This window comes from Xenopus laevis, chromosome 1L (genome assembly GCF_017654675.1).
Source record: "Xenopus laevis strain J_2021 chromosome 1L, Xenopus_laevis_v10.1, whole genome shotgun sequence".
NCBI lineage: Eukaryota > Metazoa > Chordata > Amphibia > Anura > Pipidae > Xenopus > Xenopus laevis.
In genome coordinates this window covers 90,783,907-90,803,374 of record NC_054371.1, presented here as the reverse complement: position 1 = coordinate 90,803,374, position 19,468 = coordinate 90,783,907, and the positions used below count along the sequence as shown (strand labels likewise).

Genomic DNA, 19,468 nt, shown 5'->3' with positions numbered 1-19,468 from the left:
GCCCCTATCTCACCAGCCGAAATTCTTGCAGTAATTAAAAATCTACCTTTGAACAAAGCACCAGGGCCTGATGGGTTCACAAATAAATATTATAAGAAATTTAGTTCCCATCTTATCCCATATCTCACCAGAACCTTAAACCTTATTTTTACAACAGACGAACCACCAAAGAAAATGTTATCATCCCACATATCAACAATACCAAAACAGGGCAAAGACACAGTACAATGCTCTAATTACCACCACTCTCACTTCTCAACGTAGACCTTAAAATATATGCTACTATTTTGGCACAAAGGCTACAACCCCTAATATTGAGTTTGATCAATAATGATCAGTCAGGGTTCGTAAAAGGGCGACAAATATTCGATAATACTAGAAGACTGCTTACATTGATCCACCATTTATACAAAAGTGGAACACCCTCCTTATTATTAGCGCTCAATGCCGAAAAAGGCATTCAACAGCGTGAACTGGCTGCTTGTAAGAAAAGTACTGCATAAGAATGCTATGCCCTCTCCCTTCGTAACTGCTATAATGGCTCTATTCATGTCCAATCGTACAGGTCAATATACAAGGTTTCCTGTTTGACCCTTTTCCCTTGACAAATGGGACCAGGCAGAGCTACCCTCTATCCCCCCCTTATTTACATATTAAGTATGGAACCACTGGCCCAAAAAATACGGCAAACTCAGAGTATACAATGGCTTATAATATGACCAACTGAACACAAAATTCTACTCTATATCTCTATCAATATAACTATGCCTCACTGCTGAAAGACACACAAAATGAGCTACAAGCATGGCAAACCACCTTTGTATCCTGACTAGGGTGGATCAACGCTATCAAAATGCTAATGCTACCCAAACTACTATACAAGTTTCGGGTTCTCCCAAAACCACTAAGCAATGCCTTCTTCCAGCCACTGCAAACATTTCTGATGTCCTTTATCTGGGGACCAGTAAAACCGAGGATTGCTAGAGACATTATGTACACCAGTAAGCATAAAGCAGGGCTGGCATGTTCAAACCTACTACTCTACTACAGAGCAACACTGCTAAGTTAATTGGCAGATCTAGAACATTGGCTCTACAACAAACAACATAACCAAACTAAAATAACGCACAAATGGCTTCACGACAGAAAAGCAATTTTGAATATTGTTCTTCTACCACTGCCAATGAGAGCAACAATACAGGCATGGCAAACTTCAAAATCAAACACGTACCTGGTCAAGTTTCCAGTGGCACTGGCCCCCCTCTCAACTCTAGAAGGAGCGATACAAAATGTGTCCTTGCAAGTATGGTCTGGAGATATTGGGCGACTTATACAACCAGGATGGCATAAAAACCTTTTCAGTGATCCAAGTTACACACAAACTACCTAACAATCAACTATATACATACCTACGTATTAGGCACTATCTCCAAGCTAACAGGATGCTAACAACAAACCCAGCTACATGTTTTGAACAAACATGTCTCAAATCTTCCTCAAAACGATTCCACTTCTGGAATAAGACAAATACTCTTCTTCAACAACTCATAGACCCGACATATACACTACAACCTGACTTAGCACTACTGGGCATCTTCCCGCAATATATAAATAAGAACCATAAACAAATGACCTTCTACATAATCCTAGCCAGCAGAACAATAATTGCCAGAAACTGGAAAAAAATCACGCTCCCTGGAAGTGAGGACATCCAGGCAGAAGTGAAACACATTCTAAATTATGAGCATACTTTTGCTGCTACAAGGGAGAAAAATGGACTTTGAAAAGTTAAAAGGTCTGACTTAACAAATTTAGCAAAATGCTATTTCAAAATACTAAGCATTATGTGCCGTGGCTCTCACCCCCCCTTCTCTTAACCCCCCCCCCACTATCCTCTTTCCTTTAATTTTCCTTTCTTTTATATTATTGTAAAACTTCAAAAATTGTTAATAAAAAAAAAATAATTCAAATTTCGAGCTAATTTTTGTGTGAGAATAGTCCAAAGTTGATTTGAATTTGAAAAAAATTTGAATATCTAAATTTATCATGTACTGTCTCTTTAAAAATTCGACTTCGACCATTCGTCATCTAAAACCTGCCAAATTGCTGTTTTAGCTTATGGGGGACCTCCAAGAATCTATTTGGAGTCAATTGGTTGTGCTATTACTTTGATTCTTACGATTCAAATTCGAACAAATATGGACTATTCACCTGCAAAAAAAACTTCAGTTGGGCTTTTTTAATTCGAATTTCGAAGTTTTTCAAATTTGAAATTCGACTCTTGATAAATCTGCCCCTAAATAATGGTGCAACAAATCTATCAGCACAATGGTCAGAAAACCACATTTAGCAGGGGTGATTCGTGTCTAAAAATTATAAAAACCAAGCAAATTCATGTGTAAATATTGTTATGTGCTCTAAGTCATGTAATTTATTGCAATGTGCCTGTTGTAGGGTAATGCTAGGAAAGTTCCTCTGCAGCTTCTCTTTGGGGTTACTAAACAGACACTGTACAAGGTGAGAGGTCCAGCAATGCAGCATCCCATCTTCCTAATCACATGCAGCACACTGTGAGTATACAGCAACATTATTTCCCATGTGGACTCACCTCAAGCGTAGGAGACGCACCCTTGTCTTGCAATGTGCAACCAAGGAGCTCTGCGAAAAACTTTGCCATATACAAGCAGTGGTTAAAGGTGTCTGAAAAGCAGATATTGCCGTACAATTGTAAATAAGTGTTTCCAGAAATCTCCAAGGAAATGCCATCAAGGGAAACCCCCAAGTGAATTGTATTCCCGCCAGTCTGCAGTACTGTTGTAATAGTGCTCCTCGGTGCAATACCCATGTTCCGGCATTCTGTGGGTGTTATATATTCAGAAACTGATAAAGGATAAATTTCTACCAGTGTCTAGGCGTTTGATGTCTGCTCCTAGCCTTTCCAGCTGAATGTCACTATTACCATACTAAAAAAAAGAGAAAGAGAAAAGGGCCCTGCAGAGGGGGTGGAAAGAGGGACAACACCGCAGCATCTAGTAAAGACAGAAGATGAGCAAATGGGAGACAATGAGAAAGGGAGAAGCATGCAACCAGTCTGCTCCTAATGCTTTGGCTGGAGATATCTGTAACACATACAGCACAGCTTAGCTCTGCCCAGGTTCTGCTGCATTTTTTCTAGCTCTAATGTCTTTGTCCTAGCTCCAGTAACACTGACCAGAGAATAAAAAAAACTCAATGATTATGATCCCTTATTCATTTATTTCTGTTGACTGCCCTTAAATTAGCATTAAATGTGGTTACAACCATTTTGAAGAAGCACAATTATATTCGATTAAAAAAATAAATTTAGCAAAAATAAAATATATATTACTCTGATTAAAAGTTTGCAGCTATTGCAGCTTTTATTATGCATGTTATCAAGTTGGGAGAAGCCTTTTAATAATGTCTTCCTAGGAATTATCAGTTTAGCCCTTGAACAACTGCATTGTATCCCAGCATCTCTAGATGATATCTCTAGATAGAAGCGTGTACAGTAGATGATATATAGTAGGTGTGCATTGACCTTGTACTTGATTCTGACTAAGATATAATGAGTCCTTATTTAGAGGGAAACCCTATTGGGTTTAATAAATGCTTCAATGTTTTTTAACAGACTTAGTTATGGTTATTGAGATCCAAATTACAGAAAAGCCCCCTATCTGGAAAACCATAGAACCCGAGCATGGATAACATGTCCCATACCTGCATTTAGTACTGAAATAAAAATGAGAAAGAAATAGCAATTTAGTTATGTTGAAATAAAAGTTGTCATTTACATATAGTACAACAAATCTCATGAAAGTTTTACATGTTGTCTAAACTCCAAAATGATTCCAAATGATTTTACTTCATCAGTGAACCCATATCCAGTGTCTAAAACTTAGATCACTAGACATATATGTGTTGTTTATACAAATGGCCTGTACGTGTCACTGTTCCCAGACTTATACTGTGCATACTTCCTGGTAGCTTAAAAGTGAAAGTGAAAGCTTACTGTTGTGTAATGCCTGCATGACTCTGCTAATAAAGCACTGTTATACTCTACTCATCCTCGGCTACCCAAAACATATCAATATACAGGTATGGAATCAGTTGTCTGGAAACCCATTATTTAGAAATGGCCATCTCACACAGATTCCATTTTGATCATATAATTCTAATTTTAAACAACTATTTCCTTTTTCTCGGAAATAATAATACCTTGTACTTAATGTAAACTAAGATATAATTAATCCTTATTGAATGCATAACTATCTTATTGGGTTTAATTAATGTTTAGATGATTTTTTTTAGTGACTACAAGTATGGAGATCCAAATTATGGAAAGACCCCTTATTCGGAAAACCCCATGTTCCGAGCATTCTGCATACCTGGTTCCATTCCCATGGTGATGTTATAGATCAAATTTTATCTAACTACATGCTAATAGTGCTTTTTATAGGTTTACAGTAGGGTAAGATGCCCGATATACCAAGCTTCCAATTACCACCTATGTTAGCTTATAAAAGAATCAGAAATCTAAGACACTGCCCTGCGGCAGACATTGGAGGCAAGCTGAAACAGCGGCTCACTTATTTAAAGAGACCAACATTCAGTACATTCCCCTGTCTACACTGTACACAGTGCAACTTAATAAGAAAAGGGTATTTTTTTCATCATCCACACTCAAAACAGTAAACAGTATAAAATCAAACAATATTACACATGTGAATCATCATTTGTAGTCTATTTATTAAAATGTCCATGTGGACTTATCTATGTTGGTGAAACAGCCCAGAAAATTTGAAACATAAGTCCACAATACGGAGGTGTGCTACTTCACTGCTTGTTCCAGCAGACTTCAAACAAGATATACCTGTGGACACGAATCCTTGGCGCTCCTGGGGTCCCTCTCCAAAAAGAGCCCAGCTGCCTCCAAAAAATCCCAAAGGGCTCCTGTCTGCCGACAATGCAGGTACTGATTCTTCTGAAATTAAGCCAGTGTGCTATTAACCGGAATCACCCTACTACCTCTTAAGGATATGGTTCACACACTAGGAGACTTAAAGTTAAATTAGAGAGACCTTACGGGAACACTCACACTTGACAGTCCCATGATTGTGCAAAATACTGTGCCCCAGATAAGTGAACACTTGGAACTATTGGACCACTAGCCTCTGTATATGTGAACACACTGGCCCTGCCACTAACAAAATAGACAACAGCACAAAGCCTTTTGTTATTAGAGGAAGCTCGAGAACTCTCTGCAGGTTCTCACTATTAACCTTACTTTGAGGGTCAAATGGGCCCCAGGTTTAGCTACGCCTCCACAGAAGTTTTGCTTTATGTTCAGGTATGATGTATCTCCAGGTTGGGGGGAGGATACAGAGAGGGGGTCATTTTGGTTGGGGTGAAATGTTTCATGTTATTTCATTCTTTTTTCTTTTTCCTTTATCTTTTACTCAGAAAGGGTTGATAAAATGCCACCCTGGTACTGGTGGCACTGGATATATGCTGATAGAACGGATACTATAGTGAGAAGTCCGAGATTGGGCAAAGGCCCTTGTGGTTTACATTCTTTTTTTTTCATTTGAACATTTTATTGATTTTCAAAGAATGATAGGTTAAACAGTCATAATACTGAAAACACAGTACAAATAAAAGTAGCACAGTGTCACTTTGTCCGTCACAATTATACAGAAGCGTACATTTAGGCATTGAGATGTATATGATTCGGTAATGCGCACATTGGTAACATAATGTGCCACAGTTTAGCTCTTTCGTCAAACCAGTAGGGAAGGAGGGAGGGTTTAGGAGGAAAGAAGAGATAGGGTGAGGGTACGAGGTGTAGTACAGGTTCCATAATGACTATTAAAACAGAAAAAAAAAATACGTTCTTTATAGCGGGCGCCCTAAGGGAGGTTAACAGGTCTCTGCTGTGTGTTTTCCAAATAATGGGTCCACGGAAGCCACTCCAGCTCTCCTTCATAGCTCCGCTCCAGTAGGTGGTCTCTGATTGACTCCATAGCTCTGATCCATTTCACTTTTGTGATTAACATCTGTAGTCCTGGTATTTGTGGTTTTTTGTGGTTTACATTCTTAATACCCAACAATGGCTAACTCAGGTTTAAAAATCTTATCCTGGAATGTCCAGGGTCTTAAAGGGAATGTAAAGGCAAAAGAATAAAATCCCATTTTTACTTTCTTTAATGAAAAGGAAACCTATCTCCAATATACTTTAATTAAAAAATGTCTACAGTTTTTATAAGAAACCTGACTGGATGAAATTCTCCATTCGTTTGCTTGCTCTGACTGCTGCAGATAAAAAACTTCAGACGGTCCCTTACTGCTCTGCAGGGAAAGGATCATACTTTCAAACGTCAGGGGGGAGGGACTTCCCAGAACTCAAGCAGCTTTGTTTGTTTCGCTGTAGAACAGCCAGAGACCATATAGAGATTCATATCTGCAGCAGTCAGTAAATGCAAGTAAATATGGGGCAATTTCGCTGCATACAGTCAGGTTTCTTATAAAAATTGTACAGATTTTTTAATTGAAGTATATTGGGGATAGGTTTCTTTTTCCGTTAATAAAGTAAAAATGGGATGTAATTTTTGCCTTTACATCCCCTTTAATGTTTCCAACTCCAGCTGCAGGGACACAGATCATGGAGTGAGACTTAAACAGATAAATTGGGATTCTATTTGGAGGATTTTTTTGCTGCAACCACTGGTTCTGGAGAGTTGGAGAAAGTTTGTATTAAACAATGCAAAACTATAAAATTCACATTAGATTACATGACAACACAGGACCCAGTGCAGTCTGCATATTCTGATTATTAATCAGTCTTGCTGTATCTGCTTCTATGGCAGATATTATTTGACTTGTGATATTTTGATAAATTATGACAATCCCATCAGCCCAGACTACACTGTGCATGTGCATGATCTTGGTCTTGCAAAGATGTTTAAAGGGATCCTGTCATCGTGTTTTCAAAACACATCAGTTAATAGTGCTACTCCAGCAGAATTCTGCACTGAAATCCATTTCTCAAAAGAGCAAACAGATTTTTTTATATTCAATTTTGAAATCTGACATGGGGCTAGACATTTTGTCAATTTCCCAGCTGCCCCCAGTCATGTGACTTGTGCCTGCACTTTAGGAGAGAAATGCTTTCTGGCAGGCTGCTGTTTTTTTTCTCAATGTAACTGAATGTGTCTCAGTGGGACATGGGATTTTACTATTGAGTGTTGTTCTTAGATCTACCAGGCAGCTGTTATCTTGTATTAGGGAGCTGTTATCTGGTTACCTTACCATTGTTCTTTTGTTTGGCTGCTGGGGGGAGGGAGGGGTGATATCACTCCAACTTGCAGTACAGCAGTAAAGAGTGATTGAAGTTTATCAGAGCACAAGTCACATGACTTGGGGCAGCTGGGAAATTGACAATATGTCTAGCCCCATGTCAGATTTCAAAATTGAATATAAAAAAATCAGTTTGCTCTTTTGAGAAATGGATTGCAGCGCAGAATTCTGCTGGAGCAGCACTATTAACCAATTCATTTTGAAAAAAATGTTTTTTCCCATGACAGTATCCCTTTAACAAAGTTACAAGCTGGTGACCCCCTGTGGCCAACTTTGAAAGCATAAATCATTTGTTTAATTAGGCTAGTGCAGTAAGTTCATGTTTAGGTTTAGTATACAAAATACAGCATTTCTAGCATTATTCTATTTTAGACTTTAGTTCCCCTTTAACCCTTTAAATGAATTGTTCAGTGTAAAAATAAAAACTGGGTAAATAGATAGGCTGTGCAAAATAATACATGTTTCTGATATAGTTAGTTAGGCAAAAATGTAATGTATAAAGGCTGGAGTGACTGAATGTCTAACATAATAGCCAGAACACTACTTTCAGCTTTTCAGCTGTCTTGGTTTACACTGACTGGTTACCCTGGTTACTAAGCGGTAACTTATCAGAAACTTGAGGGGGGGCACATGGGTCATATCTGTTGCTTTTGAATCTGAGCTGAATGATGAGGATCAATTGCAAATTCACTGAACATATATGTACCATGTGGCCCCCTTCAAGTTGCTGACTAACTCAGAGTTATAGAGCTAAAGGAAGTAGTTTTCTGGCTATTATGTTACACATTTAGTCACTCCAGCCTTTATACATTACATTTTTGCCTAACTAACTATATTAGAAACATTTTTTTATTTTGCACAGCCTATCTATTTATTTTCACACTGAAATGTTCCTTTAATGACAAAATCAAGAGGTTCATAGTATTGGATATGCTCCGCAAATCTGGTGCAGACCTCATACTGCTGCAGGAAAATTTGTGGGTCAAAGAGTAAGAACCTTGAAAAGGCAATGGGTGACAGGGGACTACCATGCAGAGTTTTCAACCGACTCAAAAGGAGCAGCAATATTAGTCAGAAAGTTCCTACAGTTCCACCTTGAGAACTAATATCATATAAAGGCGTTAGATATGTAATACTTAAAGGGATACTGTCCTTGGGAAAAAAAAATGTTTTCAAAATGAATCAATAGTAAAAACCCATGTCCCACTGAGACACATTCAGTTACATTGAGAAGGAAAAACAGCAGCCTGCCAGAAAGCATTTCTCTCCTAAAGTGCAGGTACAAGTCACATGACCAGGGGCAGCTGGGAAATTGACAAAATGTCTAGCCCCATGTCAGATTTCAAAATTGAATATAAATTAATCTGCTCTTTTGAGAAATGCATTTCAGTGCAGAATTCTGCTGGAGCAGCACTATTAACTGATTCATTTTGAAAAAATGACAGTATCCCTTTAAGGGACAGATTGCAGGCCGGACATATCTGATTATAAACATACACTGCCCCCCCCCCTCAGCACTGGGGCTAACTGACTCCTGGAGTTGGTTAAACCCACACACTAAACAATTTTCCTGCCACTCAATAGCTTCTGGAGCACACTCCCACATTGATTATACATTAGTCAACCCGGAACTACTCCAAGGCCTTAAGTCCACTAAATTTTAACCACGAATTTGCTCAGACCATGCCCCCCAGATTAGTGAGTTCCCCTGTAGTGAGAAGCCCAAATGCCTGCAGTGGACACTATCGCCTAAATGGTTGAACAATAAACATATAATGGAAAAAAATTTCCCCAAATGACCCAATACTGGGAGATCAATAGTGGGACAGCACCTGATGCAGTAGTGTGAGATGCTAGCAAAGCATATCTGAGAGGGGCTTTTATTGTGCTGATTAAGGGAACTAGGAGAATGTATGATGATAGTCATACACATGCAGTAGATGAATTGGGAAAGGCTGAACGTGAACTTGCCGATAACCCCTCAGAGGCACAGCCCAGGTAACAGAAAAGCAGAGAAATGTAGGTCTGATCTACTCTGATAAAATCACACAAAGAGAGCTCCACAGGGCGGCCCATTGGTACGACAATGGAGACAAAAATGGCAAATTGCTGGCCATGTTAGCTAGGTGGGACATCCCACACCTGACCATGTGGGAAATACAGAAAGATGACCAGACGCTTACAGCTGATAATGAGGAAATTGAAGAATGCCGGTACTACCAAAGATTATATGAAGTGCCACAAGGACACAACTGCTCAGAAATGCTCCCCTTCCTGAATAATATAGAACTCACCCTCTATTGCAGTGGGAGTAGTTCAGCAGCTAAATACAGACATAACAGTAGAAGAAAATGGAGGCAATAGCCAGTCTGAGTTCTTGGTTTAAGTAAATCGCCTGGCCCTGATGGAATCCAAGCTGAATGGTGTAAAAAATACACAGAAATAATAACCCCCAAGTTGAGAAATTTCTACAATGCAGTGACTGATTCCAGCCCACTTCCGAAATCATTCTATGAAGCGCACATTGTTTTGATCGCAAAAGAGGGGGACCCACCCCAAAGATGTGAGTGTTATAGACCAATATCAAAATATTTGCCAAAATCTTGGCCACCAGATTATGCCAGCCAAGGCAACAGATATAAACTTAAGGCGTATACAAACTTATCTGTACAACAGGGTGGTGGTTGCCCTCGACACAGAAAAGGCCTTTGACACAGTCATTTGGCCCTATCTATGGGAAGTGCTGGGGAGATATGTTTTGGGGCTCAGACTTAGAAGCTGGATCCGTGCACTTTATGCCTCCCCTCAGGCGAAAATCCTAGTTAGTGGTTGTACCTCCTCTGAGGTCCACCTAAAGAGAGGCTCTAGGTAGGGTTACCCACTTTTGCCCATACTCTTTGCTTTGACTATTAAGCCTCTCACAGTTAGTATACGTGCGTATCAGGCCATGCAGAGGATATGCTTTTATATCTTGCGAATCCAAATGCCCCCCTGCAGGCTTTGATAAGGACACTTAATCGTTGTGGCATCTTCTCGGGGGTCAGAGTGAACTACAACAAATCACTAATTTTCCCCATTGACCCCCTTTCCACAGGACACTCCTAATGCTAGCAGCTCCAAGTGATGTCCACATTTAAGGTGTTTTTCTTGGAATGCAGTGTTCTTCTTCCGCCATGCAAAGCGTTTTTTGTTATGACCAAATAACTCAACTTATGTCTCATCAGTCCAAAGTACTTTGTTCCAAAATGACGGTGGCTTGTCTAAATGAGCTTTTGCATACAACAAGCGACTCTGTTTGTGGCGTGCGTGCAGAAAGGGCTTCTTGCTCATCACCCTGCCATACAGATGTTCTTTGTGCAAATTGTGCTGAATTGTAGAACTATGTACAGATACACCCTCTGCAGCAAGATGTTCTTGCGGGTCTTTGGAGGTGATCTTTGGGTTGTCTGTAACCATTCTCACAATCCTCCACATATGCCGTTCCTGTATTTTTCCTGGCCTGCCAGACCTGGGTGCCTGTGGCGTTCCATTTCCTGATTACATTCCTTACAGCTAAAACTGACAGTCTAAACCTCTCAGATAGCTTTTTGTAGCTTTCTCCTAAACCAGGGATTCCCAACCTTTTGAACCCGTGAGCAGCATTCAGAAGTAAAAGGAGTTGGGGAGTAAAACTAACATTATAAAAATGTTATTGGAGTGCCAATTAAGAGCTGTGATTGGCCATGTTGCAGCCCCTATATGGATTGTCAACCTACATTGAGGCTCTTTTTGGCATTACACCTGGATTTTATGCATCCAGAACTTGCCTCCAAGTTAGGAATTTAAAAATAAGCACCTGATTTGAGGCCACTGAGAGCAACATCCAAGGGGTTGGAGAGCAACATGTTGCTTACGAGCTACTGGTTGGGGATCACTGCCCTAACCATGATACTGAACAAGCTTTGTTTTCAGATCTTTTGAGAGTTGCTTTGATGATCCAATGCTGTCACTTTTCAAAGGAAACTAAAACAGAAGCACAACTTGCAATTGGCCACCTTAAATACCTTTTCTCATGATTGGACACACCTGCCTATGAAGTTCACGTCTTAAAGAGCTAATCCAACCAAATTGGTGTTGCCAATTGGTGTTGAGCAGTTACATGCCTTCAAATAATCAAAATTACAAGGGTACCCAAATTTTTGACAGCCAGTTTTTCACATTTTATTTAATCTCATACAACTGAATACTGCTTCACTAAAAATCTTTGTTCAGAAAACACCCCAGTACTCAGATGTTCCTGGGAAATGAAATACCACTTTTAACGGCATATTTTTTGTTGAAAGTGGAGTAAATTATTATGCAGGCTGAGAGGGCTTCCCAAACTTTTTTTATATGACTAACTATGGGAAACCAATGGGGTGCTCTAACTGGACTTTGATGATTGGACTTTGAAAAGACTGATCTCACAAAAAGGGGGACTTTATACTTCAGTAAACTTTATGCTTGATAAAGAGCCCAGTGAGGCCCAAAATGTTGCCTTGTTCATATCTACAAGTTGAGCCATAAAAGCACTTTTGAAACACCAACCTGATTGCTGTGGTGTGCTGTGCCCATGGCAGGTTGGGTCTATCCACTGTCTAGCACCCTACTCACTACATACTTGAGTGAGTACAATTTCTAAATAAGTCCTACAACTGCCTCCATTTTGCTAACCATGGTGCTGAACCTATAAGCTCAAAATATATTTAGCATTAAGTAAAATAGTGTGAAATAAGTAGACAAACACAGGTGAACCAGGAAGTAAATCATTACAAGTACTAAATAGTAGCATCAGTTTAAAATGAAATAACCTTCTTTTGTAACACTGTTTCAAATGAGAAATATAATCTTAGTTTTTTTCTTTTAATAGCATTATAGTTATATAGATTGTTTTTTTCTGCATGTTTACACTTGATGAATCAGGATGAGCAATAAATATCATTCACATTGTTTTGAAATATGAAGCATTAGTTGATTCATTCTAATTATTGTTTATATACTCCCCTGCAATTTTATCTAATTAGAATTAGTGTTAATATGAATCAAACGGATGAGCTGTGTCATTGCAGAGAAATAAAAGTACATTGATTTTTGCATTAATTTATTGTTGCATTTTTTCATCTCAGCAAACACAGAAATATGTTCTTACTCATCTAAATTGTTCAATTCATGGCACATTCAATACATTAGAATTTGAGAGACAGCAAAAATGGAAAAAATAAGTAGGTTAAAAATTTATGCTTAAAGGGGTTGTTCACCTTCCAAACACTTTTTTCAATTCAGTTGTTTTTAGATTGTTCCCCAGAAATAAAGACTTTTTTCAATTACTTTCCATTATTTATTTTTTAAGTTTTTTTCAAAATCTAAGTTTAAAGGTGAATGTTCGTGTCTTTGGTGTTTTTTGTTATTTCTTATATTTAAAGGGGTTGTTCACCTTCAAAACACTTTTTTCAATGCAGTTGTTTTTAGATTGTTCCCCAGAAATAAAGACTTTTTTCAATTACTTTCCATTATTTATTTTTACGTTTTTACCAAAATCTAAGTTTAAAGTTGAATGTTCCTGTCTCTGGTATTTGAGTCTGGCAGCTCAGTAATTCCAGTGCACTCTAAACTGTTACAATTTTGCAACATTGAGTTGATACATTTCTCAGCAGCATCTCTGGAGTATTAGCAACTATTGTATCAAGTCTAATATCAGCCTGTAATGAAACCCAGAGATTCTGCTCAGCAGAGACAAAGATAAGAAATGTATCATCTAAATGTATCCATTTAGAACAGTTTACAGGATCGGCGCCCCCCCTCCCAGAGCTGCTTCAGAAGGAGAGAAATGACACTTTACACTTCAATATTAGAAAAAACCGTCACACATAGAAAATAGAAAGTCATTGGAAAAAGTCTTTATTTCTGGTGATCTATCTGAAACCAACTAGTTGTTTGAAGGTGAACAACCCCTTTAAAGTTAAAACTACTGCTAGGAAAACATTTTTCTAAAACTGATACCCCCTCCCATGAGGGTGTTTAGCACAAGAAATCCCAATAGTACTTTTTTACAGGTTACTATGACTAACGTGGACCTAAACTTATAGTTGTCTACTAGCACTTTGCCAGTCATCTTGTTGGTATTTTACTTACTGTGTAATTCTAGCTTCATTATATTTTACTGTAATCAAACATCACAAGAGAGTACATATATATGATGCTTCTACAACTGTGTGTAATATAACTCAAACTGCAGTAACAAAGATCAGGAGCCAGGTTTACACTGATAAGATGTGATTCTCATTGAATGACTGTGATTTACAGTCTGGATTTGTGCATAAAGCTCTTTTTTTTAGGAAGAATGTGTATCTTATCTTATAAAACAGGAGTTTCATATAATTGTAGATTAATTGGTTGTTGATGAACCTATCAGTGTTATTTCTCTCCAGCCACTTTCCCCCCAGAAGGAAAGCTAATATTACTTTGCCTTGGATTGACCTGGTTATGATCTCCTCAAGTGCATGCACATAGCTTGGGTTACACCTAATGCACATGCATTTGTCAGGGCTGGTGATTTGAAGTCAAAAGCATAAATTAGGTGTACCAGCTCTAAACACTAAAATAGATGAAGCCAGAGGTTTAGGAGACAGAAGTCGCAGCAGCAGCTCAATAAGTTCCATAAGGGTACAATAATGATACCTTTTTTCTACACATTCCTTGTCCTTGTTTTAAACAGGGACTCAACTGTTAAAATCTCAGGTATACATTGTATTGTGCCTATGTTCATATCTGATATACTGAAAATTTGTGTTCTCTTACTTTGTGATGATGTATGGTCTATTTCTACAGTAAAAATATTATATTCCTTTTTCCCAGTGAATCTTTGTATATGTTCTCTTTTGGAAAGATTCATACACTTGATTCATTCATTTGATTAATACTGACTCATCTGGAAAAAAATGGTGAAAACTACTTATTTGACTATCCTGTTGAGTAAAACAAGTCAAATATTTGTTATATAAAGCTTTGTTGGTAGGGGCTACTGATTATTTCTATTATTTCTATACTGAATTAAAACTGAACCAGAACCAAAATTAGAAAAAAATTGTCTGTGTCCAAATATTTATGGACCTAACTATAAGTCATACCCATTTAAAGAAATTATTTCCAAGCTACAATTAGATCTACAGCTATCCACAAATATTATGCTTACATATTTTTACATTGGATTCAAAGAAAGGGAAATTTTTATCATGTTTACCGTGATTGTCCTTTCCTGGACATACTCCATATCAGTACTCACTGGGTTATCCCCGCCCCCATACTCCATCAGAAGGACCCTCTCCAAAGCTTTAAAAGCCACCCAACCCCCTCTATGGCATCTTTGTTACTAAATCACGGTTGATTTCACAGTAAGTATGATACAATTTTCCCTTTTCCTTGGACATACTCCATATCAGCACTCACCGGGACATAGCAAACAGTTGGGAGGGAACTAGGCTCTAACAGACTCCAGTTATTGCAATACTTGTTGTGAAGTACAGCACTTGTAATCAGGGCCGGAACTAGGGGTAGGCAGAGTAGGCACGTGCCTAGGGCGCAAAGCTAGGAGGGCGCCAGGCACATAGCTCCTCTGTCGCCTACCCCAAGTCCGGTTCCCATCGCTGGCTGACTCGATGTAGTTTTCACGCTCTGTGCGCTTCTGCGCATGCGCAAATTCGCGCATGAGCACGCGCTTACTAAATAGGTGCTGCGACTGCCGGGCCTGCCTAGGGCACCTGCCCAGCATGGCCCGGCACTGCTTGTAATACTATCAGCTCCAGGTACACAACCTGGACAATGAACAACGATACTAAGGGGAATAAAATCCTGCTAGGACACAGTCCTACACAATGAACTCACACTCACATCCCTATAGTGAGAGGTGGATATTGCCTGACCAATCACAATCATAGGACCAACATCCAGAACTTCTTTATGAAGAGGCATACTAAGACCAGATTGAAATGGACACCTCGTAAGAGTGAAATGCATCAAAATTGGAATATACCGGTTAGACTAAGCAGGTATCTAAGTCTCTAAACATATATTATAAGAATTTGGAAAGACCACTGGGCAGACCCATTATATCATCCACAGGTTCACTAAATGAAAAATTAGCACAATATCTTGACATGTTATCACAACCCTGCATAACATCCACCAGCAGTTATTTAAAAGACACAACGGATTTTCTAAATGTTGTGGGGAGTATCAAATTGCCAATAGAAAATCTGATACTGGTCACTATGGATGTCCAAAGCCTGTATACTTGTATACCCCACGCATCCGGTCTAGAAGCAGTGCGAGATTTACTGACAAATAATCCCACATACATTGGACCTACCATAGAATATGTCATACAACTGCTGAACTTTGTATTAAGTAACAATTATTTCAAATTTGAAACCCAGTTTTATATACAGCGGACAGGGACCGCCATGGGTTCGAAAGTGGCACCCGTGTATGCAAATGCTTTCATGTGTGACTATGAGAATAAATATATTTATGGTAATGAATTATTCAAAAAATATGGAAGCTTCTACAGGCGCTATATTGACGACGTGTTCTTTATCTGGACAGGGACAGCAAGCGAACTAGAAGGGTATGTAGGCAGTCTCAATGTCCTGGACTCACCAGTGAGGCTGACGCTGAACTACAACTCACTAAGCAAATACAACCCACAAAGCAAAGACACAAAAGAAGCGATAACCAAATATTGGGAAATAGTGGCCTAAATTTAGCTACTCTAGGAACACCAACCTCAAAGAACATTTAAGCCCCTCCGACCCAGTGGCAAAATACACACAACCCATGCACAACACTTTTTGACATCTCGCCCAGGTGTGTAGAAATGCACAGGTTGTGTTGTATGCAATACGTTGATATAAGGGAAGGAGTTCAGGCACCCGAGAACTGGCCAAAAAAATGCAATCAAACATAGGTTAACATGCACGTCCACAATGGTAATCTATGTCATCAAATGTCCATGTGGTTTGATTTATTGTGGAAAAACCATCAGGCAATTGAAGGAGAGAATTAACATGCATAGAGCCAGTATCAGGGCAGCACTGGACACGGATAGAAAGATTGATATAAGCAAACAAGATATCGCACTGCAACCAGTGGCGAAACACAGGAAGGAGGCAAGGCATGACCCGTCAGCGTTCAAGTGTATGCCAATTGACCATATACCAAAACCACCAAGAGGTGGTGATATCGACAATTTGTTATTAAAACGTGAAGCATTTTGGATACACAAACTTGACTGTGTTGCACCTAAGGGACTAAATGGACAGCTACAACTAACCTGTTTTCTTAACTGAGGTTTTAGCTAAATGAAACCAAAGGTCTCACTGTATCTTTTTCACCTTACAGGAAAAGCATATACAAAGTATCAGATTTCAATATGGTTATTCTCCAAGATCTGTAAGTAATGTTTTTAATTTTTAATGTTTCATTGTTGCAGTGAAGGAACAAAGTAACTTTTTTTATATATACACACAATGTAAGCTCACAGAGGCACAAGGCTGACACCTAATGGTGAAAATTGGAAGTACACTCAACACATGCAACTAAAGAGACTTGTTTGAAAAAAAAGACTACACAGCTGTATATGGATTGATGACGTCATGTTGGCGCCAAAAATCACTGGTGGGGTGGGTATTTAAAGATTGATGCATTTTGTACACACCATCCTTGAGAAAGGTCCCCAGGTGGGACCGAAACGTCGGATAACAATGCTGTGTTACCAATAAAAACACTTTATTCACTTCTAAAATGAGTGTGCTGATCCATTACTACTGCATATTATGAACATTGATCGTGCACCTCTGCTCTACTGGAGATCGAGTGCGGACACCCAAAACATTTATATATATATATATATATATATATATATATTACAAACACATGTTATGGCTGCTAATACAGAGCGTATCGTTTTTACTAAGTGCCTCTTGCATGTAAAACCTAACTGTTCAGGTATTATCAGTTCTGGCAAGATATTTTGCAAACTGGCAGCCAGTAGCTTAGTGAATATTTTATGGGTGAGCAAAGATATTGGCCTCTACAATTCTACCTGGTCTTTTTTTGGGGATCACAATAATTTTTGCTTCACTGAATCTGTCCCAGACCTCATCTGTCTGTAAAGTATGTTGAAACAATGCGTGTAAAATTGGGGGGATTACTTTGCGTAGCATTTTGTAATATTCACTCGAGAACCCATCTAGCCCAGGTGCTTTGTTGTTGGCTAAAAACTTGATTGTGTCACTGATGTCTTGTTCAGTTAGGGAGGCGTTGAGTATATGTGATAGTTTAGGCAGATTTGCAGAGTGAAGGTATTCCTCGCCCTCGTGTGACGTATCGGTGGGTGCCTGATACAGTGTTTGATAATAGGAATAATAGAAATTCTTGGAGAATCTCTGCTGAGGTACGTTTAAGCCCCCCATTTTATCTAATCATAGGAATAAAAGATGGCCTTTTACCCTGCTCACCAAATTGGCTAATAAACAGCCCGATTTATTTCTCCGTCTATAAAATCTGTTTTTCCTGTAGTCTAAATTTCTTTTTGCTCTGTCTGATAATAATCTAAATCTTGTTTGGTTGTAATGTATAGTTGGCGGTCTGATGGAGAGCCTGTGGTGAGATATGTTCGGTATGCAGTCGTAAGGGTATTGTTAAGCGCCACATATTTTTCTCTAAACTGTTTATTTAACTGGCTGTATATGCAAGAACATGTCCCCTCATAACTACCTTTGAAGCAGGCGCTGACTGTGGGTTCTGGCAAATGCCAGAGGGGCTGCTATAAGGTGCCATAGAAAGTCAGTATTTAGTGGGCTGGTGGAAGCAGTTTGGGCCTCTGTGTGGGCTGATTGGGCCTCCATATACCTGAAATGCCTATTTTAATTCTCAGTCCAGACCTGCTTCAAAGCTGACCAGAACAAAGTGATATTCTCAAGGTGTTCGAAGTTTCATCTACATCCGCCCATTTGTTTTGTATATATAATAGAGTCATCAGAAGTCATCAGAATTGGCTAAATACACGGGAAAGACCATTGTCTTGGTCTAGGCTCTGCTGATTGCACAGAAAGCACTGTTGAGATCATTGTGTGGTCAGACACTGAGATGTTCTATATTTTAGCCGGGGCTAAATTCTGAGATTCTGTTGGCTATATTCTGAGATAGCATAATATAATCTATTCATGAGAAAGACTCATGTGGGTGGGAATAAAATGTGTAATCCTGCCATCTGGGATTTAAAGGAGAAATCAAACCTGTGGGGGGGAAAAAACCCTACCTCCCTCCCTCCCTCCTCCCCCCAGGCTAACTACCCCCCCAGGGAAATGCTTACAGAGGACGCAGAAGATGGACGCATGGAACTTCAATGGAAGAATATGCGGGAGGGGTAAGTATGGAGTATGGGGCATCTCCCCGGGGGGGGTAGTTAGCCTGGGGGGAGTAGGGAGGGAGGTCTACCTGGGGTGGGGGTAGGGGTTTTTTCCCCACAGGTTGAATTCTCCTTTAAGGGTTGGATGGCTTTTTAGCAAGTGAGGGAATACAGGGTTATGGAAGATAGCTCATAGTACAAGTTGATCCAGGGACTAGTCAACTAGCAGTTAGGCAGGTAAAAAAAGTTAAAAGGTTGAACTTGATGGATGTATGTATTTTTTCAACCTAACTTACTACAGTGGTGTGAAAAACTATTTGCCCCCTTTCTTATTCTTTTGCATGTTTGTCACACAAAATGTTTCTGATCATCAAACACATTTAACTATTAGTCAAAGATAACACAAGTAAACACAAAATGCAGTTTTTAAATGAGGGTTTTTATTATTTAGGGAGAAAAGAAATCCAAACCTGTGTGAAAAAGTAATTGCCCCCTGAACCTAATAACTGGTTGGGCCACCCTTAGCAGCAATAACTGCAATCAAGCGTTTGCGATAACTTGCAACGAGTCTTTTACAGCGCTCTGGAGGAATTTTGGCCCACTCATCTCTGCAGAATTGTTGTAATTCAGCTTTATTTGAGGGTTTTCTAGCATGAACCGCCTTTTTAA

The 19,468-nt window shown here is 39.2% G+C and overlaps 1 protein-coding gene across 2 annotated transcripts in view; it reads right to left on the bottom strand.

The window, feature by feature from the left end:
* Positions 1-2,952, bottom strand: part of rasgef1b.L (RasGEF domain family member 1B L homeolog) — a 207,563-nt gene extending 204,611 nt beyond the window's left edge. The window contains exon 1 of one of the 2 annotated variants that reach the window (XM_041591204.1): positions 2,609-2,952. In XM_041591204.1, the coding sequence (XP_041447138.1) occupies positions 2,609-2,845 (237 nt within the window). In that variant the 5' untranslated portion in view covers positions 2,846-2,952. The remainder of the gene's footprint in view (positions 1-2,608) is intronic. The other variant, XM_041591202.1, reaches the window with a different exon arrangement.
* Between the last annotated feature and the right edge of the window lie 16,516 nt (positions 2,953-19,468).